The sequence below is a fragment of the Lontra canadensis genome, unplaced genomic scaffold (genome assembly GCF_010015895.1).
Source record: "Lontra canadensis isolate GAN:19392208 unplaced genomic scaffold, GSC_riverotter_1.0 scaffold67, whole genome shotgun sequence".
Taxonomy (NCBI): Eukaryota; Metazoa; Chordata; class Mammalia; order Carnivora; family Mustelidae; genus Lontra; species Lontra canadensis.
In genome coordinates this window covers 5,367,898-5,393,501 of record NW_022631061.1, presented here as the reverse complement: position 1 = coordinate 5,393,501, position 25,604 = coordinate 5,367,898, and the positions used below count along the sequence as shown (strand labels likewise).

General features: G+C 40.1%; 1 protein-coding gene across 4 annotated transcripts in view; it reads left to right on the top strand.

Moving 5' to 3' along the window:
- The window catches only part of STARD13 (StAR related lipid transfer domain containing 13), a 233,929-nt gene that overhangs the window by 32,701 nt on the left and 175,624 nt on the right, over window positions 1–25,604 (top strand). Inside the window, exon 1 of one of the 4 annotated variants that reach the window (XM_032880032.1) lies at window positions 19,923–20,308. The exons of 2 other annotated variants lie outside the window; for them this stretch is intronic. In XM_032880032.1, the coding sequence (XP_032735923.1) occupies window positions 20,140–20,308 (169 nt within the window). In that variant the 5' untranslated portion in view covers window positions 19,923–20,139. Of the gene's footprint in view, window positions 1–19,922; window positions 20,309–25,604 lie in introns of those variants that run through there. One more of the 4 variants, XM_032880034.1, reaches the window with a different exon arrangement.

Sequence of the window (25,604 nt, the reverse complement as noted above, 5' to 3'; positions counted from 1 at the left end):
TGTCCCTTTATCATTTGATCTCTGTAGTCCAGAGCCTAAAAGGAGTTCACGAAGTTTGTTTGTTGACTAAATGAATAAGGAAGCGAATAACCTCAGGCTAGACGTGATGAAGCATAAATAATATTACAACTAATATTTACAGTTTGCAGAGCACTTTCATTATCTGACTTCCCACTCAAAGTCATGGTATGAGGTAGATCTCTCCTATCTCTAGTTTACAAGCTTCTGAACAGAAACTCAGAGAGGTTAAGTAGGCTGCTCGAGAGCACAACCAATGAAGTCCCTTAGTTGGAATTCAAACCCAGATCTTCCCTAAATTTCATATACTTTCTACTCCGTTCTGCTGTTTCCAGAGGTCTTATCCACAAAGATTAGAAGCTGAAAAGATTTTATCTCATATATTGAATTTTATTCAGGGTGAAATAAGTAAAGCATTCTATTTTTTTAAGAGTTCAGAATATTAATAACATTGTATGAATGCTCACATTCATTCGGTTTGTTATTTTGGGTAAATATGAAAGGAGAAGAACCAGCACTGCAAGTTTACTATCTCGAGAGATTTGGCAGCATTTTATAAACCTGCCCTGCTAGGTCGCCCCCAGTGAGGTGAGTGCTGCTATCCGTTTGTGCCCATGGACTGAATTACAGCCTAGAGACGTGTAACTTTCGCTTATAGAACCGAAGGCTGGTGGGTACAAAGCATTCTATTGTAATCCTTGGAAAATATTTTTAAATATATATTTCCCCTTGGCAATCCCATAATGACTTCCTTTCATGTAATCTCTTTGTTAATGGATTGATACCTTGAAGGGCACCAGCATCCAGGAGGGTGTCAGTAGCATGCTGTCCCCAGAACTGAGTGAGTGACAGGTGCCTGCTGCCACCTAGACTTGCAACTGAAAAGAGCAGAGATGGCTCCACTCAGTGTGTTCCTGTCTCCCAAACAGTCCAGAGTCCAGCAAGTGAGAGGCCTTTACCTGTCTCTATTATTTCACCGCATCCATCCCCTTCATTACCCCAGGGGAGCATAATGTCAGTGGACCCTATGCAAAGGTTCTGGAAAACGGATCCGAGGTAGATCATTTGTAATACTTGCCATTTATTAGAAATGGGTTGCTGTCTGGAGGAAAAATATTGGAAATAGCTAGTCAGGGCTTAAGAGTATGCATCGCCCCCATCTTCAGTCACCCTCTTAGAATGCCGTTTATTCAAAAGAAACGCTTCCGGTCCCATTCATTCCCAGTTTAGAGTATTGATATCTGCTCATGGCTGGCTGCCTTTTCTGCTGTATGCGCGCACTCTAAAGCAATTGCACATTCTAAAGAAATTGTGACAACTATCCCAAGTAAGAGTAGAAAATCCTAAACACAGGATGGTTGTTTCAGGTTACCCTAGAGAGCTACCTGTCAGTGTATTTTAGGAGGTTTCGTTGTTCAACGTATTTGACTGAAACGATGGTTGAGCGTGACTGGTCTCTCCTGATCTCTCCTCTTTGCCCACCATTTGCCTCACAGGCTCAGCCTGTTCTTTGTAAATGTAGACATCATGCCAGCTCCCCTCCTCCGCCTTCCTCTTATTTGGTCAGGCTCCCTGCAGAGAGCTGACCCACAGCTCCTGCTCTCACTATGGCCTCTATTGTGAAGACTCCAACTTACTTGGTCCAGCTCTGCGGCTTCCTCAGGGGTCCCGAACCCTCCCCTGGACCTACAACTCTCTAACTGCACTTCTCGCTCTTTAAGAAAGCTCAGAGAAGGAAGAGTGAGGGTATGATCAGGGAAAGTGTCAGGGAGGGAGCAGAGCTTAAACTCACTGTCATGGTAGTTAGAGTCTTCTGTATCAGAACTGTCCAGATAGAGCTTCGATATTAAGAAAATTTACTGAATTACTGACACTCAACCCTATGCCTGATATGCATCCAGTGGGGGTGGAAGTTCAAATCTGAGTTTCTCAACTAAGATCAAGTTTAAGTCCACAGGAAAGCTGTGCTTGTTAGAGAATCACAGAATTAAGTTTTTGGTGGAAGAACTCAGTAGGAGGTAACATAACCATCATGAGATCCTTGGTGGTCATATAGACCCCAGAGCTCTGGAGAGGACCCCAGAGCTCTGGAGAGGTTCCCAGCACACTTACTGTGGGCAACCGAGACACCATGGGGAGGAAATGGGCAGTTCTACAAGGCAAAGATATCTTGCCAAGACATTTGATTGGAAATTAGAAAAGAAAAAAAATAAACAGATCAAAGGATCCAACTTCAAGAAATGCAAATATGCATACTGATAGGCACTTTGCTAATATTTAAAATATCAGGCACATCAGCTTTAATACAGTCCTCTGCTCTATTTTCTCTGTGCGCTGTGTATTACTTATATATTCAGGAACATTTTGGTAGGAATAATCAAAGGAAGAAATTTTTAAAAACCAGCCAGCTAATTGGGAAATGAGCTAATTCTAAAGCCACAGTGATGATCATTGTGGGAGGAGGTGGCCATCATTTAATTGTTCTTCCTCTGGAGAGAGTCAGTAGGGTGGGTTTTGCCAAGTGTCCTGAAGCAAATAGTACTATAAAGCTCCATGTGGAGTAGGACTATTGTCCCTCCAAATATAGTCCCTTTGTGTTGAGGGCCAAGAAATCCAATGACAGAACGAAACTGTGGAAATCTGCCCAGAAACTTTTGTAAAGGGCAATCCCTTTGTAGAACTCACAAATAAAGAAGCACCACAGTGCTCTTTTTCCAGGAATTCTTTAAATTATTTTATTGTAAATGAACAATACAGGGTAGTTTGTGACCAAAGAGGTTCACATTTTACGTGTGTTCCCCAAAGGAAGAAGTGATAGGTATAGTAAACACAGAGAGATTAACATAAAATCTGAATTCTAATGCATATCTTAGGCTTTAGTAGATTCAGGGTCTAGTTCTGAGACAGAGATGGGGAGAAAATATACCAACCTTTAAACTGGATCCAGAAACCCTCTCCAAATTGCTCCTCCCCTACATGGGTAACAAAGCCTGCCATACATTTTCTATAAAATCCTACGCTTTAATAAATCATAATACTTACTAAAGGGTATTACCATTGTTGTTACTTGTTTGTCTCCCCATGTAAGGAAGGTCTACATCTGTCATTTCTTTATGCCTAATACTTAGCATAGTACATGACACATAGTAGATACTCATTAATAATAATACATAGTTGTTGAACTCATACATATCCCCATTGGTAAATCATTTATAAACAATATATGTTTTAATATGTTTTACTAACAGGGACATTTGCTGTTGGTTTGTTGGCCACTCTATAGGTGAATTTGACGTTCTTGATTAACAAGTTGTATGTTTACTCTGTATAATATGTTTTGCTAATCACTACAGAGGACACAGAGATGAGACTCCACCTAACCCCAGGTTTATCCCCAGGCTAACGTGAAACACTCCTCTTTAACGCACTGTGAATCATCACCTGTCAATTCTCTGAAGGTTCAGTGACTAGGATGCAGTAGGTACTCATTAAAGGTCTGGTGAAAGAGTAGATAAATGAACCCATCTAGTACTTGCAGCCAATTTGCCATCAAAAGCTTGGGGCTAATAGCTATCAGTGTCCTAATGAAATCCTTTCATCTTTCATGGGCTCTTCTTCTCAGCCAATTGTAGTCAACATTCTTAATATGTAACTGGCATGTAAGAGCCTTGAAGGCAGATACCAACTACATTGATCTTATTCACCATTGTAACTCACTCTCCAACACATAGTAGATGATCAGTAAATATTTGCTGAATTAAGTTTTTAATGTTTTCTTTTTAGTCTTTGCAGAGGAGATGCCAAAAGTAGACAAATGGCTATGATAGAAAATACATACTAAAAGAGAAATAAAATGTTTTGGCAGACTCACTTCTGACCAAGACCATGTCTTGTTGTAGAGGTACAGTATTTTTATAAATAAAATTTATAAATTGTAATAACATTTTGGGTAGATCTTGAAGAGAAAGATAGAATTTCAATTGATGTCCAGAAGAGCATTAAATTTTACTTAAAAAACCTCATTTTTCAAAGTTACAGAATTCCTTGATTCAAAGTTGTGATGTTTTAAAAATATGCAGAGTTCTTATCTTTAAGTGTGCAAGAAAAAGAAAGTATTTTTAAGCTGAATTTTTTTAATCACATGGAGTGTTGATAAATTTTTTAAAAAATTTAAAAGGGAGGGCTTTCAGAATTTAATTCTGTGAAATTAGTGTTAAGCTCTAAAACCCATTCCTATAAGAATTTAAAACATTTTGGTACAAATGATAGGCTTTAGCTCTTTTCTTAAAAATAAAGGCTGTCTTAATAAGATCTTTAAGAAAAATAATTTTACTTTCACTTATAAGTAATATTAAAAATACAATCCAAGTGAGAAACATTCAAACCAGTGCCTAAAACATTCGTCTAATCATGTAGGAATCTGTGGCTCAGCAGAAAGATCAAAAACGTCAAAATTAAAGGCCCGGGCCTGCATTGTGTCTGCAAACAGCAGATTTCACAACCTGGGAAAGTCCAACACACCCATCTTCCTGGTTGACAAAAAGAGGGGGTCATATTAGAACAGCACCTCTCAAAACTTTAGTATGTCACCAGTCACCTGCAAATCTAGTTAACATGCAGATTCTGAATGAGTAGGTGGGAGAGTTGGTGGGAGGGGGCAGGGAGAGAGATTCTGCAGTTCCAGTAATCTCCCAGGTGTTGCCCGGGCTCCTGGTTGTTGACCTCACTATGAGTAACAAAGCATCAGAAACTTCTTGAGGTTTTCTGCTACCTGAGGATCCTAGGTAAGGTGTACAGATTTCTAGCGTGAAAACTGTTACCAGAACTGGAATGTGATTCAACTACAAACACGAAGTCCTTCTCATCTAATGTGCACGGTGCTTATCATTACTTTACCCCTTTGATTTAAAGGAATCATCTCTAGATGTCACTGGCATGCAGTATACTCTTCTCCCTGATTTCCCCCTGACAAGCCTCAGAACATAGTAGTACTTAAATACCACTGTATAATGTAATGTGCTTTAAGTGAATTTCGGCTCCTTTAGGAATTTGGCCAGCAGTGATTGTACCATCTGTCAATGAAAAATTCAAATAATAATTTCTTGAGCCCTACCATGTGCCAAAGATTGTATCATGCAAGGTGTATATAATTTTATTTTGAAATGATATCTAATAAATGATATTTATTTTGAAGTGATATGAAATGAAACCATATCTTTTATTTTGCAAATAAGGGCATTGAAGCTAAGCATGAAGTCTATAGCTATCCATCTAGTAAGAGGAGTCGTGATTTGAACGTAAGTCTTTTTTTTTTTTTTAAGATTTTACTTATTCATTTGATTGAGAGAAAGAGAGCACAAGCAGAGGGAGAGGCAGAGGGAGCAAGAGAAGGAGACTCCCTGCTGAGCTGGGAGCCAGACATGGGGCTCCATCCCCGGAATGGAGCTCATGACCTGAGCCAAGGGCACCCTTGAACCTAAGACTTGCAGGCTCCCAGCCTGTGCTCTTTCTACTCTACCTCACTGCCTTTCTGGGGGAGGCATAAGACAGGATCAGTGTGGGGGTCTGAAGATGTATGTGACACATTGGGGGCTTCAAGAAGTTTGCAATAAGAGCAGTAAGAGATGACACAAAGCAAATCAGAATGAAGTGCCCAATGACTATAACAGAAATAAGTTTCAGAGGAATACAGAGGAGGGAGGAGACCACATATGCCAGAATGGCCTGGAAAGGCTTCCCACAGAGGGGGCCATTGAGTCAGGTCTTGAAAAACTGAGTAGGAATTAAAGGAGCAGAGAAGAGAGCTTCATAGGCAGTGGGGACAGGAGTGAAATCTCTTTCTTCGAAATATTACAAATTCCAAGGCCTTTTCAGGCAACCGGAGTGGAGTCCCCTATGACAGGCCTTTATGGCCGGAACAAAGAATTTCGATCCCATCCTTTTCTCGCTGGGGGACCTCTCCCTGTTTATGAGTGATATAGCAGAACCATGCTTTAGAGGATTATTCTGGCAACCAGAAATGAGAAACAGTGGAGCTGCAGAAGCAGGAGGTAGGGGGGCAGGAGGTCAGTTGTTGTTGTTGTTTTATCTGTAAAATGAGGAAACCACGGTAACCACTTCGCAGGATTGTTCTGAGAATTAGAGAGGCAGGACGTAAAGAACTTAGAATGGTGCCTGACACGTGGTGTCAACAAATGTGCACTATCCTTACTTCTGCTCTCTTGCTGTGAAGGTGAATGAGCCCAAATCCTGCATGTGTTTCCACTTAGCAAACATTTGAGTCAGTTCCTAACTTCCAGAGCCTCTTAGTACAATGTCAGGCATGTGGGAGGACTTTACTGCCAGGTAGCATGGCCGGGGTCACCATTACCCTCCTCTTCTCCTTCCCCCCGTCCCCAGGCAGGTGCGCTGTCTTTTCTCTAACCTGACGTATCTTCAGGGCAGCACAGTGACTGTCCTTTGGCTTAACGTTGCTTTGTTCTTGTATCAGTCTTTCTCGCTTTAATTCTACATGAGCATGTTCTCTGCTTGTAGGCACAAGTATAAAAGGAGGACTATAATTCTGAGAACTATTTAAAAATAAGTGGGTGAGCCCTGGTTTTCTAAGAAAAAGAAACTCAAGGTGGAAATTCCCAGAGAAGAATTTGACTGAGAGTGGCATTTGAGATGTATCAGTAGCTTCGGGTTTTCTTAAGTTAAGTCCTGCTCTATAAACCAAGGCTTAATACAAGTAAAAGGCATATTAACTATATTTGATCAGCCCAGAGTCCAATCTGGAAGAGGAGAGAGAGAAGAGGAGATACAGCGTGGGAAGTGGGGAGAAAGTACCAGTCAGGGCACTGGGTGCCCATGCTTCAACCCCACTGGGTGGCCACATGCCCTTGTGCAAGTTGCTTTTTTTCCTTACATGCAGAGTGAAAATGCCATCCAGCCTACTTGCCTTTCATCCAACATTGCATTCTACCAAAATGTAATATTCACTCCCAGATGCCAGGCACTGGACCAAGTTCTGTGATACAATAATGAGCAAAAGTACATGTGGTCCCTGCCTTCATGGGATGTACAAACTAGGGGAATAGACAGATATTAATTTAATACTACCTCCCCCTTTATCACAATTCACCGTGACAGGCCACAAGGGAAATGTTACAGGGTGCTGCAGGGAACTCTAGAGAGGCAGGGAAAAGGTCCTTGAGGGAATGGGCGTTGAGTAGTGGTTGATGATACCAATCTAGGCATACTTGGTGTTATAGCCCAGGAAGAGGAAATGGGATGTTTATTGCCCTCAGAAAGAAGGCCAGTGTTCCTGGAACACAGAGCAAGAGGAGGGATGTGATTATTGAGGCTGCGAGAGGAAGCAGGGGTAAAACTAAACAGAGCCTTCTATGCCCTTTTAAAGGATCATTTTAAAGGGTTGTGTTCATTATCAAGTACAATGAAGGGTTTACCTTTATCATTTTAAAATCTTTAAAATTTATAAAATACTGAACAAATGAAAGGTAATTTCATTACCATCACGAGTATTGTCTTTCTGGAGTTACACTAAAAGAATTGTTCTGGGGGCGCCTGGGTGGCTCAGTGGGTTAAAGCCTCTGCCTTCGGCTCAGGTCATGATCTCAAGGTCCTGGGACAGAGCCCCGCATCAGGCTCTCTGCTCAGCAGGAGGCCTGCTTCCCTCTCTCTCTCTGCCTGCCTCTCTGACTACTTGTGATCTCTCTCTCTCTGTCAAATAAATAAAATCTTAAAAAAAAAAAAAGAATTGTTCTGAATATCACTATATAGCTTCAAACAAGCATCAAAGGAAGGAATCAAACAAGGAATCAAAGAACAAAGTTTGTGTATTCACTGGGTCATAAAATACTCTCCAAAGGAAAGTCTAGGCATCCACCTTTTTGGTACATAGAATGCTGGGGATTTCATGGAACCATAAACTTTCAGTTTGGAAAGGATTTTCCTCGCTAACCTATGACATTTCCGATGTGGAAATCGAAAGCCTCTGGGGATGAGGACCTCTGAGCTACTAAAGACAACTGAGTCTATCTTTGTGCTTTGAACTTGATTCAAACTTCTCGCTCACATTTTGGAGGGGAACCTACAAGATGAGGTTGGGGGAGAGAGACACTAACCTTACAGTGTCACATACGTAATCTAATTCAACCCTCATAAGAGCTTTCTGAGGCCTAACCTCAGTTTTATAGATGAGAAAACAGAGGTGAGGAAAAATGAATGAATTTTTATTTGCCCAAGCTTATAGAGTTAATAAGTTGCAGAGCCTGATTTGAAAACACGTTGACTTGACTCCAAAGCCACCGTTCTAGCCATTTTCTGGCTGTATTGTTCTAGAACTATACCTTAGAGTCATGTAAAAAATACTTTGATTGTTGCAGCACATCTTTAGAAAATCTGATAAAATCTAATGCTTGTGCTCTAGAGAAGTGAATATATGCACAAAATTTTGCAAACAATTCCAGTATTTATTTATGTTTCAAGATTTTATTTATTTATTTGACAGAGAAAGACATGGCGAGAGAGGGAACACAAGCAGAGGGAGCAGGAGAGGGAGAAGCAGGCTTCCTGCTGAGCAGGGAGCCTGATGTGGGGCTTGATCCCAGGACTCTGGGATCATGACCCGAACCGAAGGCAGATGCTTAACGACTGAGCCCCCCAGGGCCCCCCAGTTCCAGTATTTAGATGGCTTATAGATCATAAGTTAATACACCCATGCTGTGATGCGCATTGGTCAGAACAGGAGCTTCTCTGGGACAGAGGTCATCGCTTGGTGTATTCATTGCTGCATGCTCAGCACTAAGAACATTGCCAGGCACCGAGCAGGAGTTCAAAAAGTAGTTGTTGAATAAAAGTGATTCCAAATGCCTGGGCCCACTCACCTAATTACTTAGAGCAGAGTGACAAAAATCTAGTATAGAGGGGTTGCCTCTGTGCAAAATTTAGGAGAACCACAGAGTGACTTCCCAACCTTGAGCCCAGGGGACCCAAGGAATACTAAAAGGGACCGTCCACATCCAGATCTGAGTCACTATGGGCCAAGTTTCTTTTGTTTTGTTTTGCTGTTTAAAATCACTTCCTCTTCCCCCCACTCTCAGAAAAGGATAGTTCTTTCAAAGTTTCTTTTTAAATTAGAATTTCAAATACCTGGTAAAAACGACACTTCTGAGTCAATTTTCAGGGAGTATTTGGATAAAGAGTATATATATACCACGTTGTCCAAATGCTTCCTGGTGTCACCCCTATAGTAATTAAATGGATTTCGCTTATTTTGGGGAGGCTAGAACTTTAGGATTCTTATGTGTATTTCAAAGCTGAAGTAAATATCAACTCTTAGAAAACAGCTGTAAGGACATAACATGTTGTTTAGCCCAGGTTTTAAAACCAAGAATAGCCGAGAAGATCCTTTCCAGTCTAGAGGTTGAGTCTGTGCCGTTGCCGTTCTTAGTGTTCCCTGGGGAATTTTCCCCAAAAGGCTACATTCAAGAAGGGATACAAAGTCCTCTTTCAACTAGTTATTTTTTTCTTGGTTTAGATGCTGACCCAGTTGAAATGAAGGATGGGAAGGGAATCAGATATAGTTGGCATGTATATATATTATATTTTATCTCTATATATAATCTATGTGTACTTATATACATATGAACCCTATATAGATAAGGAAAGGAACACTTGAAATGACTCAATACTTTGTACAGTAAGTTGTAGAACTGGGACATTATTTGGTGTTTTGAACAGGTGAGTAATATGATGGAAGTGCTGAGAAGCTGAGGGTTCTGTGGCATTCAGGTGGTACTCAGGTAGTCAAGGGTAGGCACAGAGACAAACCAGGATGGTCAGGGTCACTGAGGCAAGAGGGCTGGTCCCCAAATGGTGGAGGTGTCAAGGCAAGAAGGAATGGATGGGAGAATCATTTTGTAAAAGGAATTAATAGACTTCTCTCTCTCTTTCTCATTCTCTCTCTTTTTCTTGTTTTGGACACTAATATTGCCTTGTTTTGCCTAATATGGTGTTAGGCACTGAAGAAGTTCAAGCTATTTTAGACAATAGCTATCATTTTTGGGCAGATTTTCCTCCTTCCTATCTTTCATCTATGAAACACAGATGCAGTTGGAAATAAGCCAAGACTGAGGTCTTTCTCCACAGCTCCTGAAATGAATCACTGGTTAGGCCTCAGCCCCTCATTATATAAGAAATATTAGTCATATGACAGAATATTTAGAAAATGGAAATTTAAAAGATGTCACCCATAATTCCACCACCCTAAAAGTGGACATAATTGTATTTTTGATGTGTTTTCTTCTACTCTTTTTTATATGCATTAATTTTTTTGAACAAAATGTAATTGTAGTAGATACCACACCATTGTGCACCCTACATTTTCCAAATTGCAACAATACACTAACAGAACTCTATGGGCCTGGATTTTCTGAAGTAATCCATATTGAGAAAGAAGCCAAGGCCAAGGATAGTTCTTGAGACCCCTAAAGTCAGAGAAGGAGAGAGGGTATTTTAAGTTTATTAAAGCCTACAAGTAGCTTTTGGTATGTTCTACCTTTTCTATCCAGCAAATACATTTTTGGTATTTTGTATTTTCCTGGGATTGATTAGTGTTGAGTCATTTTGGTGGAGCAACGTCAAGAAAAGGTAATCACGCCCAGCTATCTGTGGTTGTACTTGGTCTGTTTAGACAGGTCTGTGTCTCAAGAGATGGTGTGATTGTGATGATGCTCTCAGAGGTTGGCCAGAGGCCACTTCGTGTTTCAGTAAATATCAAGTTCCAAATAAATAATAACATGAGAAATCTCAGGACAATCTTTGTATATTTACACACACACGTATGTATTCCAGAATAGAAAGGAACTCCCCCAGAAAGGCTGTATGAGACAGACATAACAGCCAAGCAATAACTTTTTCTTCCCTTAATTCAAAGGACCACCAGGAAAAAGAACCTTCAAGGGAAGCAAGGGAAGCTTCGATGGGGATAGGTTTGGAAATCTGCCTTATCTTCAGAAGCAGCTTTGTACTGATGTTGAAAGCAGGTTAGACAAAGGATAGTTTGTCTCACAGTGCCGGAGTACCATTTGATATAGATTCAGGACTTCTACATGTGCTGTCACTATGAACCCTTCGAGCAGACCCCTCTTCCTTCTGCCCAAGCCTATAACTCCTGAATTAAGTTTGCCCTCTTAGTTCTTCACCATTCTTCACCATAGTTCTCCTGAAAGGACAATGCCCTACAGGAAATAGCTGTAGCTAAAACTTAGCCCCCCTCTTTAGAGCTTTGATGGAAAAAGGGAGAATAAATCATGAGGAACATTTAGGGGAGGGATGTGTCCTCCCAAGTTGAGTCTTAGAATCCAATAGGTCTCTGTAACATGGTGATCTGAAATACTAAATCCTCTTATTAATTAAACAAGGGATCATAGCATAGGTATATTGATGCATTTCTCTTTTTTTCTTTTTCATGAGGATTTTTTTTTTTTCCTTGATATTGTCTTCACCTTCTTCTCACCCAGATAGTATCCTTCTGGGCTCAGTACGACTTTTTTGGCTGTGCAGAATGAATTTGGTCCTGTTCTGATCTAGATGCTCTGCCCCCGAGAGGCACCTCTTCACACCTCTGCCATAGCCCCTATAATGCAGTCTGGTGGTTGTAACTGTCCTCAGCTTTTGTCATGATAAGTCATACTGTGGAGAAGGGGGACAGTGTCATGTTCACCTTTGTAGCCCTGGTACCTAGCACTGTGCCTGGCATGAAGTATGCACTAAAAACGTTTGACTAAGAAAGGGCAAAAGAAAGATACTATAATATGAGTTAATTGATGGCTTTGTCTCTACTTATGAGAAACAAGATCTAATAAAAAATAATATTTTCATTATACCAGAATCACCTTTGGTGCAATCATTCCTCCCAATCCAAAATAGGAATCTCCCTTTGTTGCCCAGCCATAAACCCTGAAATTTGTCTTCCTCATTGCCTCAAAATTCCATTAATACTGATATCTAGGGCTCTAGAGAGCTCTCTTGCTACCTTCTCCACCTCTTAGTGCTTCTTTTTTTTAATGGGATGTGTTTTAATGCTGTTGCTCCTCCTTATACCACTTGTCCAATCTTTAAAGTATAGATTGCTAGTCTTGTATTAAGAATAAGGAGGGAAATCATTCTATCCTATTCTTAGTGTACTGAGCTGAATTTATCCACGAAGTTATGTTGGTTTAGATATATAAGAAATGCAGTTGCATCATTAATCCCACACCCTTATTCATCCATAGTTTATGGGCCAGAATTATTTACAAACTTTACTTAGTGCCCAACTGCTGCATGATGCCAGATGGGAAGCATTTATATAAAAAATGGAGTCTGGTTCCAGAGCAACAGGTCAGCATACTAACTAAATAGTGGTGTACCTTTCACTGGGCAATCTCAAATATTTATGAAACAGATAATGTGGAGAATCAATACAGGATTTTCCAAAGAACTCATCATAGGATTTCTTTAATGAGCAAGCTTCCTGTTTATATTCAAATTATAATTTGAGTCAACATTAAGAAAATATATTCACCTGTTTAAGAAAGGGAAAGAGTTTATAGAATCTAACCTGATGTAAAGGAGGAGAAATTTCTAAGTGCAGACAAATCCCAAAGGTCCCCTCTAGTAATCAGAGTGATCCTTAAAAAAAGGAAATGAAAGAAACACCCCAAATGAGCAATTACCTTTACTTTCAAGTAGGGCAAAAACACATAGATTCTAGAAAATACCAGACAGTAAATTAATTAAATCTCCAGCAAAATTAGTGTGAGGATTATGAAAATATATTTATGAGCATGAAGAAGTAGAAGTGGTTGATAACTAGATGCAGCATGGGTCCATGAAGAGCAAGTGGCCTCATGTTGTTCACCTTTTAATTGAAGGCGCAGCAGCCATGCTTATAAAATTTGCGGCTGATTCAGAGCTAACGAAGATAGTGCCTTTTTTTCCCCCTTCTTTTTTTTAATGCCTTTCAGCTTCTCTCTGTGGAATAAGGATTGCTCATCCCTCCAGGCTCCCTCATTTTTATAGGAAACCTTAATTTGCCCTTGATTTGTGGGTCAGACATATACTTTTGCCACGAACCATCAAAGTGAAATATGTGCATTTAAGGGTTTTTTTTTTTTTTTTTCTGGAGAAAAAAGCCCTTGAATTATCTACTGTCCAGTTCTTATCCAATCAAATGTAATAACAACAACAACAGAAACATTTATGATGATTGCCTAAAAAATATGCATCCATTCCTCTAGACGTTGTAGACATTCTAGATCTTTGGAAAAATTCAGATTATCATTTATTCAAGTATTTATTTAATCCTCTATTAAACCAACTTCTATTGATTTTCTGCTGTGTGTCAGGACTTGTGATAGGCGCCAAGTATGGAATGTGAATGAAATAGACACAGTCCAGACATGACAATCAGGAATTGAAAATATCTCAATAATTCCAATAAGTTGAAAGACCTGTTTTTTTTTTAAGTTTGAAAGGTCATTCATTAAATATGGAAAACACTCATTTAACAGCAGATTTTATGAAGACACATAAATACCACATGACTTAAGTACTTAGGTTGACTGTAAAACAGTATGAGGGAATGGAGATAGGCTGCTACATAACACTTAACATCAGTTTCTTTCCTATCTTCCCTGGCAGACTCTCCCTTGAGGGCAGAGACTACATTGTATTTACCTTCGTGTCTTCCATACTCAATACGATGCTGTACAAGCAGTCAGCCCTTGCTGGATTAATGATTGAGTAAATATAGATTGAAAAAATTAGACTTCACCTATTTTAGACTGGATCAATAAAAATACAGTGTCCTAAGTGCAGGAGGTATGCACAGTTTGTACCATATGCTGTTGTGCTTGACTGTGCCTAGAGCTCTAAGTTTAGGGGAGGTGCCATATTCTTAAAGTGGTACTAACAGACTGGACCAGATCCAAAAGATAGCAATTGGCTATCTGAAATTGTGTGTGGTTTGATGTAAAGGAATGGTTAGCCTACAAAAAAGGAAGGAAGGAAGGAAGGAAGGAAGGAAGGAAGGAAGGAGAGAGAAAGAAAGAAAGAAAAGAAAAAAGAGAAAAGAAAAGAAAAGAAAAAGATAAAGATTCTTATAAGGAACAGTTTGGTTTTTTACAGACATCTGAAGGACAAGCATATGGAAGAAGGAATAGATTTGTCCTATTTAATTCTAAATGGCAGAATTAGAGTCAGTGAATGAAATTATAAGGAAAAAGTTTCTTAAACAGTTTGTAGTCCTCAGTGAGATATAGCAATTCATTTATGTGGGTAGAGTATTACTTAACTGATCAGTGTAGTAGTTGAGTGAGTGGTTGGGCTAGAGGTTGTTTAATATCCTTTCCAATTCTAAGATGTAGAAACTTTATGCCAATAGGTGTTACAATGAATAAGTGGATTCCATATTAGCATGTAACAAGCTAATCTAATTAATGGGCCACATAACGACTATTTACAGGTATTAACATGACTGTTAATACTAAATATTTTTGCAATTAGTCATGAAAATAGTTCTGAAGGCAATAGATTTTTGACAGGGTGAAAGGAGAGGAAATCACACAGTTCCACATCTTTGAAACAACTTAGCAAAATGAAAGAATTTTGGTTTGGCCGGAACGATGGGTGTAGGCAATGAGCCCAGGACAAGTCAGACCAGATCGCTTGCCCTATGAACTGGGGCTGACGGTTGGGTCCCCAGGGGATGGCATGAGGGCAGGGCATGTGCTCTTGGAGACCCACAGAGGCAAAGTTAACCAAAGACAGTTGGTTAAGAGAGGGCTGAGACGAAATAAAGCAAATCTGTTACTACCCACAAGTCCAGCAGCAGGAGCTGGACTCTAACTCATCTAGAGCTGGTGAAGCTGAGTCAGAAGAGAATCCACTCTGAAATTTTTCATGGAGCGTCCTGGTCATGGCTACGAATGTGAGTGACTTGTCTGCCCTGGTCATTGGGCGTTTGGTGCACGCATACTGGGAAGGCTTATTGGCACAAAGGTGGGCACATACTCCACGAATCAATTGGTGGAAATCCTCAAAGTGAGCTTTAGAACCCACAGGAAGGCTTTGCCATTAACCTGCAGCTTTTAGATTCAACTAGTTTCAAAAGCAGCCCTCTAAATCAGTTGGACCTTTTCCCTCCTACCGCTTAGATCGCAAACATTTTTTTCCTGCTTGGCAGAACTACCTTGGCTCCCTCTGAACAGGCTGATGAGGAGGCTGGAATGTGTGTGAAGGAGTAAAGGAGCAGTAGACAGATGAAAGCACAGGGAGCCATTCCTGGCTTCTGTAAAGTGCACCTAGCTTTCTTGTGCATATACACAAGATTCCACGGAGCACTACTTTTGATCATCTGTCAAAAGACTTGATAGCAAAAGTTTTGTTTAGAAGTTCAGATTTCAGAGTTTTGGCTGTATTTGGAATGTTCTCAATGGGAAGAAATTCACTGGGAAAGGTAAGAGAATATGCAGAATTAGCCGTAAGGATAAACAGAAAGCAGAGGACAAGCAGCTTACTCTATGAAAGGAGTTGTTAAACAAAAAGATAGTCAAACTCCTTCTTGACTTAAAGCTCCCAAGCTTTAAGATTGGGGTGGGTGTGTGTGTGGGGTCTCCAGTTCTGAACCTTGGGTTGCTGCTAAAAGGGCCCATGGTTCTCACCGGTTAATTAAAGGCTCTGAGCTGTGTAGCTTGCTCTCCAGACACCTTAACCACTACAAGAATTTAGCCATCCCATACTATGCTGTTGACCTATGAACAACACAGAGGGTTAGGGGCACCTCCTTCCATGCAGTCTGTATATAACTTGGCTCCTCAAAAACTTAATAGCCCACTTGACCAGAAGCTTTACCAGTAATATAAACAATTAACACATATTTAATGTGTATGTGTTATATATTGTATTCTTAAAATAATATCTAACATTTCATAATTTTTTTCAGTATTTCTAGGCTATGTGGTTTGTCTGGTATTTTTTTTCAAATTGTTGCAAGTCTTCAAAAATGTTTCCAATATATTTATTGAAAAATATCTGCTTGGAAATAGATCCCCACAAATAAGTCTGTGGTATCTAAGGGTCAACTGTATTTTCATTTAGGCATTCCAGTATCTCATGCAGTTAAACAGGATTAAGATGATTTGCAATATATTCTATGAAAATCCTTTCCTCTAACCAGTTTCCCTAGCACACTCTCAGTGCCACAGTTTTCCCTTCCCTACCCCTTTTGTGTGATAGTGGAAAGAGTTCAAATATCATCAGCTTGGAGAGAGACAGTGGCTCTACACTTGGTTGCTCTATGACCTAGGACATCTCTTCACTTCTGGGATTCTTAATTTCCTGTTCCATAAAATAGGATACCACAGGAGTTTGCTGTGGACATTAATGAAAGATGTGACTGGCACATAGAAGGTGCTCAACACTGTTAGTCCCTCCCACCTCTCCCTTCCTTGTTTGGTTTTTGTTGTTGTTGTTGTTGTTTGTTTGTTTGTTTTAAGATTTATTTATTTGAAAGAAACAGAGAGAGAGAGAGAGAGAGAGGAAAGGCATAGGGAGAGGGAGAGATCCCAGGCAGGCTCCACGCTGAACAGAGAGCCCAATGTAGGGCTCAATTCCAAGATCCTAAGATCATGACCTGAACCCAAATTGAGTTGGATGAATGCCCCTTCCCCTTCTCTGTTAATTGCTCTCTTTGGGTTCCAGTATTTATCTGTTTATCCCATCCCTGAAATAATATGAGTGAGGATTGCTCTTGACCAAAGTAGGAAAGAGGAGAAGAGGTGAAAACTAAAAGCTAGTGCCATCCATTTTCCTCATTTTTAAAGGGATTAGAAAAGAAGGAATCCAGCATTAATCTTGAAAGATACACTTGGGTTTTCAGCACTTCCTCTCTCCCTTTGCTTTCTTCAGTGCTTAGTCACTCACCAGTGAAAATGAGGAGTTCTCTCAACTAGATGCACGGAGGATGTTATCAGCCCGGAAGATAGATGGTCAGCAGTTTCTTGCTTCTACATTTACAACAAACAGAACAAAACTGCCCCTCCAGTGATTCTTATTTGTATCACTAGGACCAAAAATGGAAAAAAATTTTTCATTAAAAGGGCATGGGTTTCATTAGCACAAAAGAAGGCATTAAGGATGCTAATAAGAAAGCAGTGTTACTTACCTGCTTTAAATATGGTATTTTGGGCATTTGAAATGGCAAAAACATGGGGAGCAGTTGCATACTTGAACTATAAAATAAAACTTAAGAGACAGAAATGTTGCTACATAATCCTTCATAGATCCCCTTATTAAACCTTACACTGATGTTTAGAAAAATAAGGCTCTGTTCTAAGTTGTCTGACCTCTTTTAATCGGGGGATAGAAATTTCCCTTTTTTTTCTTCATGTACTTTTAACTCTGGCTCTTCATTGCCAGTCTCTCATGAAATACTATGTTTCCTGTTGTTGCATCTCTTTACCTATATATGAAAGGATGCATCTTTACATATATGTCAAAGGATACAAAATCATTGACGGTTTCAGAGCAAAACACCTCAGGACTTTCAGTGCAGAACAGAGGCATTGGGATTTTTGTTTTTTAATACCAAACTGGCGATGATACACTGCAGTGCTTCTCAGAGAGACTCATTCCATTTATTTTTTAAAACATAGCCAAGTCGCTAATGAACTATCAGGTTGGCACTGGAAATGGCCAATCTTTAAGTATTATTCACAGCTATAAAACAACGAGATATTTTATTTTATTTATTTGACAGAGAGAGAGAGAGAGATCACAAGTAGGCAGAGAGACAGGCAGAAAGAGACGGGGAAGCAGGCTCCCTGCTGAGCAGAGAGCCTCCTACAGGGCTCAATCCCAGGACCCTGGGATCATGACCTGAGCCAAAGGCAGAGGCCCAACCCACTGAGCCACCCAGGTGCCCCAAACAACGAGATACTATTTCCTGCCTTTTCCTTCCTTTTGCTTGGTTTTTAGAACATAGCCCAAGTTCCTGAGTTCCGTGGTCTTCTTTCTCTCTCCATCTTCCTTCCATTCTCTTCCAATAGGAGAGTAGAAACTGCCAGGTGTCTGGCTTGAACACGTGTTTGTTTAATGCCAGGGATGTCCCTAATGTTGAACTATCAGGACAAAAACATGTGCACAAAGTAGCTGACATTAGCATCTCCAACAGATGGCAACTAGTGCTGGATCTAGGCTTGGAATGGGCCTTACAGGCATCTAATGTTGAAGTGTAGTGCTAACCCTGTCTACCATTAATGCCCAGGCTTTGGGCATACCAGAGTCACTTGACCTTAGATCCCCACCACCTTCCACAAAAGATGCTTTGGCATGGCAAAACTCTGATCAAACCCCAAATAAGTATGGAAAGAGAACAATATAATCCAGTGAGATCTTTCTTTCCTTTTCTACTGTGATGCTGTCGAAAACCCAACACTTGGCTACTCTTGCATAGTTATCAGAAGAGGCTCACAACTGACCTGAGCGAGAGTGTATTCTACTGCAGGCTCTGTTCATGTATGTAGTAGGATGGTTATGGGAGATGAGCTGTAGGTCAGAATCGGGCTAGCAAAAATTCCCATAGGGAAATGTGTTAGGGATGACCACTGTTAGCCACAGTAACCAGAATTGGGGTCCTGGTTTATATCCCATTAAACTTCTAATTGTGAGTCTTTTCATCGTGAGGACTATAAATTGTGGGCCAGGCTATGTTTCAGTTTAAGTCAGCCAGAAGTAAGAACAGCTTGGCCATATGCTTCTTTTTCAAAGAACTTCATTCATTTAGCCCCAGGCTCAGAATTCAATAATGTTTTCTATGGACTTTTTCTCTTCACATCAAATAATATTAAGGAGGAAAAATTGGGGGGGAAATTCTAATTATTCCCATATGGATACTCAAATAGGGCCAAATTGAATTATTCACAGTTTCCTTAAACATGCATTCTGGTTCCTGATCTCCACACATGGGGGGCATAGACCCTCCCTCAAAGCCCTCCTCTGCTTCTGCTTGTCACAATCCCACCCATTTTTTTAAAGCCCACCAGAATATATTCTCTATGAGTTCTGCTGTGATCACCAGAGTCAAAAATAACATTGCTTCCCCCAACATTATCTCTGTGTCTTTTTTGAGGCACCTTTTACATAAAGTTTGTGAAAGCTTTAAGCTTTTGTATAACTTCTCTACTGATCTTAGCAGTTGGCCGTTGAGTCTTTACAGTGATTCAGGGCAGTGTCTTAAATGGGAAAGGTACTTCATAACCATTTCGTCTCTTGGTGATTAAAAATTGGGAAAGTAGAAAGATTACAGGGGAACAGGTACTTCACAATATGTTTGCTTCTGCCCTTTGCCTCTCCCAATCATCTGTAAGAGCTCTCAGCTTCCCCACTGCAGGTCAGGAATCTGTAGTGTTTGTACTCTGGGTGTTAAAGCACTTGAAAGTTTATTTTTCCTTGGAAGAGCTTTATTTGATTCATTTCTTTGTAATGCAGGGTGGTAACATACTCAGGTGTTTATGCTTTTTTGAAGTAGTTTTTCATTTAAGACGTTTTCATTTAAGACGTTTATCACACCCTTTTTTTTTTTTTTTTTACCTGGCAGGCAGCTGCCTTGGAGAATGCAAATGTGCTTTCTCTAACTTTTAACAGCCGGAAAGGAAATCTATGCCCAGGACTGACTTTTAATTCTATTGCCTTTTCTTTTACCCTTCTCTTTTTAACTCTTTCAGGGAGTGCTGCTTCTCAGCGCTTGGTCAGCTCTGCCGCATCTCCGATGCTTGCCTTTGCCTTCAGCACCGCGGGGGGCTCTTAGGGGCTGGAACTGCCTGGCTTCGGGACTTGGGGCTGACTCTGTACGCGCCCGTCCTCCTCTCTCCCTCGGATTGGCTGCCCGGGGTCACGTGAAGGCCGGGGGGTTGGAATTCTTGAGTTGTGGCTCTTGGCACTCCTTTTTCTTTTTAAAAATCGCCTGGTCGGTGCAGCGCCGCTGGGCTGGGTGCCTTGCTCTTTGACTGAGACTGGAGACAGACGGAAACAGCCACAGGGCAGAGTGAGGTGGCAAAAGGAAAATCTGCCGAGATGTTCAGTCAGGGCCCCAGGACCCCAGCTTCAGGCTGCTACTATCTCAATTCCATGACACCTGAGGGCCAGGAGATGTACTTGCGATTTGATCAGACTGCGAGACGCTCTCCTTACAGGATGAGCCGGATTCTAGCCCGCCATCAGCTAGTGACTAAAATTCAACAAGGTGAGTGGCCGGTAGTGGCAGGCTGTTGCTAATTCTGATTTTTGTCTCTATTTCGTGCTTAACCCAGTTTTGTTGTTGTTGTTGTTGTTGTTGTTGTTTTACATTGTTGTTTTCACTTTACAATACATTGGATTTCTATGCCACGCTGCATGTAACTTTTTGAACGTCAGGCAACAGATTTAAGCAGTGACAGCACTTCGGTGCCACATACTTCAACATAAAGTGCACAGAAAACTTCACGGTAGGACCGGGTATCATCTGTTTCCAGAATTTGCGCGTGCCGTCGCAATAAACCAGACAGGTTTACTCAGTGTGTATTTTAGGAACTTTTCTGCAGGTTGTTCACACTTTAACATTTAAAACTTGGACATTTGTTTATTTAATTGGGGGATAGGAGGGGACTGACTTGAGCCCTGCCCAGATTCTTCAGAACACTCTTAGTGACAAGGGAAAGTTAGAAATCTGTTCTTCAGGCCATTGGGCTGACAACCAGGATCGCATCCTCTGCTTGTGTTTAGGTCAGTAGTTGCCTCTGATTTGTTGATGTTGTTTTTCTGGTCAAGGATAAAGGTGTCTGTTAAGTTCAAAACAAAGCTTATGACCTGTGCTTAGAAGGACCAGTTTCCTGAGGCAGAGAGAAGAGGATACTGGTTACGAGCTGCTAGATGTTCCTTTTTAAATTAGATCAACAGTCTGGATGTCACTAAAACTCATCATTCTCCCAAAATAGTTCAAACATGTTCCTTATCTTAGAGTAGGTCTGTAGAAGCTTGAAAATGAACATTCCTAGGAAGCCCCTAACTGGTCCTCATTTAAAAGACACCCACATAATACCCACATGATTACAATAACTTTACAAAGTTTACGGCCACCCTCCTCCCCGACTAAAACAAACAAACAAATAACTAAATTGTTATATTGGTGATACAGAATTTACCAGGAATTTCTAGAGCCATTATACAAATACAATTTCCACTTAAATAAATGAATTTAAGATTATATTGAATTTTAGAAGGGAAGTTGGGGTTTGTAATCGTGAAAATCTTATTGTAATGTTTCCAAAAGGAACAATATGTATTCTCGCGAGTAGGAGTTGATGAGATTGTTTCCTTGGAAATTAGGATTTGTTTGTAAAGGTTCAGGAACTGGTTATGTGTGAAGGATACTGGTCCTACATACCAGTCTGATTTCAGGAAGGATATTATGTCATTCCATAAACTCTGTGTGCAGGTCTTGATTGAATAGAAACAAAAGTAATTATTTCCCTGTGGCTTGATTTAAAAATACCTTAGGCTTAGAATAAAAACCAGCTTCATTTTAGCTCTAGAGATTTCTGACAATGGTACTTTACCAGATGCCATCATCACTATGGACGTAGGGGCTTGACAACTGTTTGATGATGTTATGTAATCTACACTTGGTAAATGTTCCTTGGCATGCATATAAAGTGTATCATGTTGGAAACACTGCATATAGAAAGAGTTTGAAATTGCTTTGTGGATCTTCTTAAATGTGTTTATAATAATTGATTTCATTAAAATTCTGGATATTCTTTTGGGATGAAAGTTATATTCCTATTGAGGATTTGAAATTATGAACACATGCATGATCATTGAAAGTATATTCTGAGTCTATGTTTCATTTGCCTGCATGGAAAATGTGAAAATTGTCACCTTTCTGTGTTGAGCAACGGGATGTCTGAAGTCAATGAATGGCCAGAAATTAGGAGTGATAATGAAGATCATGGGGAGACTTGAAGGAATTCCAACAGTCCAGTGATTGGGAACTCATCATTTGTTGATATCATACAGCAGTATAGTAAGCCATATGAAAGCAGAAGCAAAACGATTTTATTGGGTTTACTGTGTTATTAGATTGCTTCACACTCATTGTAGAGAATATTGATTGAGCATTTATAATGTTTCAAGCACTGCTCCGAGAGCCACATATATATATATAATATATATATATATATTTGAATTTATTTTACTCTTTAAAAAAAAAGAAGATCCCAGGAGTATGAACTATTATTATACCCATTTTAAGGGTGAGAAAACAGAGGCATGTAGAGGTCAAGTAACTTCTCTCAGGTTACGTAGTAAGAGCTGGTGTTTGAATATAACTCTGAAGCCCATGCTCTTTGATACACTAAACTGTGTTTGGTTTTTATAATGAGTGTTAAAGTGTTACACCTGTCATTGATTTTGGAGTCTGTCATATGCCAAACACATTTCAGTCTTTTCTACTTAGGATGCCGCAATTAGCCATTTGACAGAATCAGAATCAATCACTCACGACGAGATTTCCAGTCAGGTTTTATTTCGCTGATGGAAGCAAAGCACTGTGTGTTCTACTTTCTTTGAACATTTAGTGTCCAGGAGTGCATGATGTCAAGTTATTTTACTAATCATTCAATGAAAGCTTATCAAGTGTGTATTAAATTAATCACACCATTATTTTTTGTAATTCACATATCAGTATCGAAATGACAGCAGTATCAGCAAAATTCTTTACATTACTCTACTGTCAGTCTTTCAAGGAAAATTTAGCATTGTATTAATATAATTTGGGGCATTACTTATGATCATAATCTCTCCTGGCTGTTGGGAAGAGTGCAAACAAGAGTAAGTTGCTCCCCACTGACCTCATTACAGTGAGCTAATCATTGAATGGCATGGACATGATTCAACGGCGGATACACTCAGGAGAAGGAAAAACAAAGAGGAGAAATAAAGGAATCTTTGATGATGCATAGGATCAGAATTAGTTGCTCAAACCCAGGATGAATCTAAACTTGCTCATCTTATGGCATGCTCCAAAACAACATGCATCATTTCTATAGCCTTCTTTATAGTCCTGGAGTTTAGAGTCCATTTAAAAGAGAATTTGAAGATAGCGTGTTGTTTTGCAAAGTGAAAGTTTATCATAAGTCATACTGCCCATAATCGCTACCTCACAATCTCACTGAATCAATGGGGAAATTGTTGTATGGAGAGAATGGAAATAATAATGGTCTTTATGTCCCTCACTAGCAGGCGCTTGGAAATGGTGGACAGGAGGGAGGATGCTGGGGAGGTGGAAGAAGAGCATGTTAGGCCACAGGAAGGGAGAATTGGGATCTCATGTCATTATTTGGTGGCTATGGTGTGTTGCCTGCGTGTGCACCATGCGGAAAGCCTGTCTACTCACACACATGCTGTTCGGACCAAATCTAAGCAAATACGTGAATGTGATTATTTGCCTTGTGAAAGAATTTGTCTTCCTATTGAAACATTTTTTAAAAAATTATTTTAAATGCTTAAAACAGCATAATATGGACACCATTACAGTCAAGTTCACCGAATCAGAAAAAAAGGAGACCAGGGTACAGGCTCTTAGTAGACACTCTCGCATGCTTTTACTGTGGCAAATTTCAGAACCTCACTGGGCCTTCGCTCCTTGATGAGAAAATTAAATGGTCAGTCTGTGATTTCTCAGGTTTTTTTCTAGTCCTCAAGTCCTCTCTGTGGTTGAGTCAGTAACTCCTTGAACAAGAGGGTGCAAAGCAGAGAAACTTAAACCTAAAGTAATAGAAGCTGAAAAAGGAAATAGAGCAACTTTCTAATGTGGAATAAATCAGTGGCTTATAATTTTTCTACTACTGGTCAAGGATTTCAAGGTAAGGCGAAAATCAGATTTTAGTTCTACAGCTGTCACTAATTAATTGTGTGCTCTGGGGCAAGTCACAACTTCTCTGGGCGTTCTTTCCTTCTTCCATAAAATAAAGGGGTTGGGTTAAATAAATGAGAAGTTCCCATCATCTCTAAAATTCTAGGATTCATGATCACAGGTGCTCTTTTAAGAAAGAGAGACAATTCTTACTTACATTTTTCTTATTATGTCATTCATATCTACTTGGACATGTTTCTTTGATACCTGTTTAATGCTCTTATTATCAATTTAATAGGAATGTTAAGATGTCCAGTCTTGTGGACTATTTAAATGTCATTATCACCCATAATTATGAAGCAACCTGTAAAAACCTTTCCTTCGCCGGAATCCAGGCCTGTGAAATGGAGTTATTGCAATACCCAGCTTATTGCGGGGACCGTGAAGGATCTGAGCATGTCCGTCTGTGTGACTGTGTGTGTGCGTGTGCGACACACCTACTGTCACAAAAAAAGACTTCTGCTCTTCATAGAAAATACAGAATGTGGAAAATTTTTGCAACTAGAGAAATTAGTGAAAGTCGGATTTGCATTTTCATTGAGTTTTTATCTGAGACTCTTTTTAAAGATCGCACCTGAGCTGAACTTAACTATAGTAGAATAAACTGCCTTCCTTATGTTCCCAGTGAATGGAATTGGGCCATGGGTGATGTGCTGGCTCTCTCATTACTCCATCAGGTCAAATGGCATCTTGGGAATTTGCCCAACCTGAGTGGTGGCCTTGCTCATCCTGGTGGGTGGGCCCCCCATCAACTGGAGAGCGTCCACGGAAATTAAACAATCATTTATTCTTTGGGAATTGCCCTTTCTCTGTGTCCAGTACTTTCTTGCCCAACTACTTTCAGAAACGGAGCGTGGATGCACTGACAGAAAGACAGATGGAACACGAAAATGGGGAGAATGCATCAGTCCCGTATTGCTCAAGTTCTTTAAAAAGTGACAACTGTCGGAAATTCGCAGTTTGTGAATCAGAGCCCTCTTTCTGTTCCCTGCTGGTGACCGAAGGGGCCTGTCCACAAAGGATACTGTGTAACTGAAAGTTACAGGAAAATCTGTTCAGTGAATTAAGTCAGTGAACTGTGAGTAACATTTTTAAAGTTATCACATATGAAAATATTAAAAATATGAGCAGTTCAGAAATAAATACTGGAGAGAAATTAGCAAAGAGTGATATGCTTGTACACACATAAGAGCTGAGTGTTTAACGTTAACTAAATTGAGACATCCAAAGCTGCACATCACTGCTTTTATTAGCTCTGATTTTATAAACACACATCCCAGATGCAGGCAGTTGCCAAATTTGGATTTTGTGATATTACTTTAAGTGAAGAGAGATTCATGTTTTTCTCATCTTTTCCCCAAAGTCAGCGCTTTAATTCTATGTAAATTCTGGACCCTGGTCAACTCCTTTAAAGCAAGGTTCCTCATTCCCTTAGTCACCTAATCATGGGCAGTGCTTCTGAGTCTTCTAAGTCTAAGCGACACCAGTTGGTGATTCAAGCAAACTTAGAAAATGGTGAGTGGGTTCTGGTAAACCTTCATACAAAAGGCAGTATATCTGTTGGGATTTAATGGAGGCAGGTCATTCA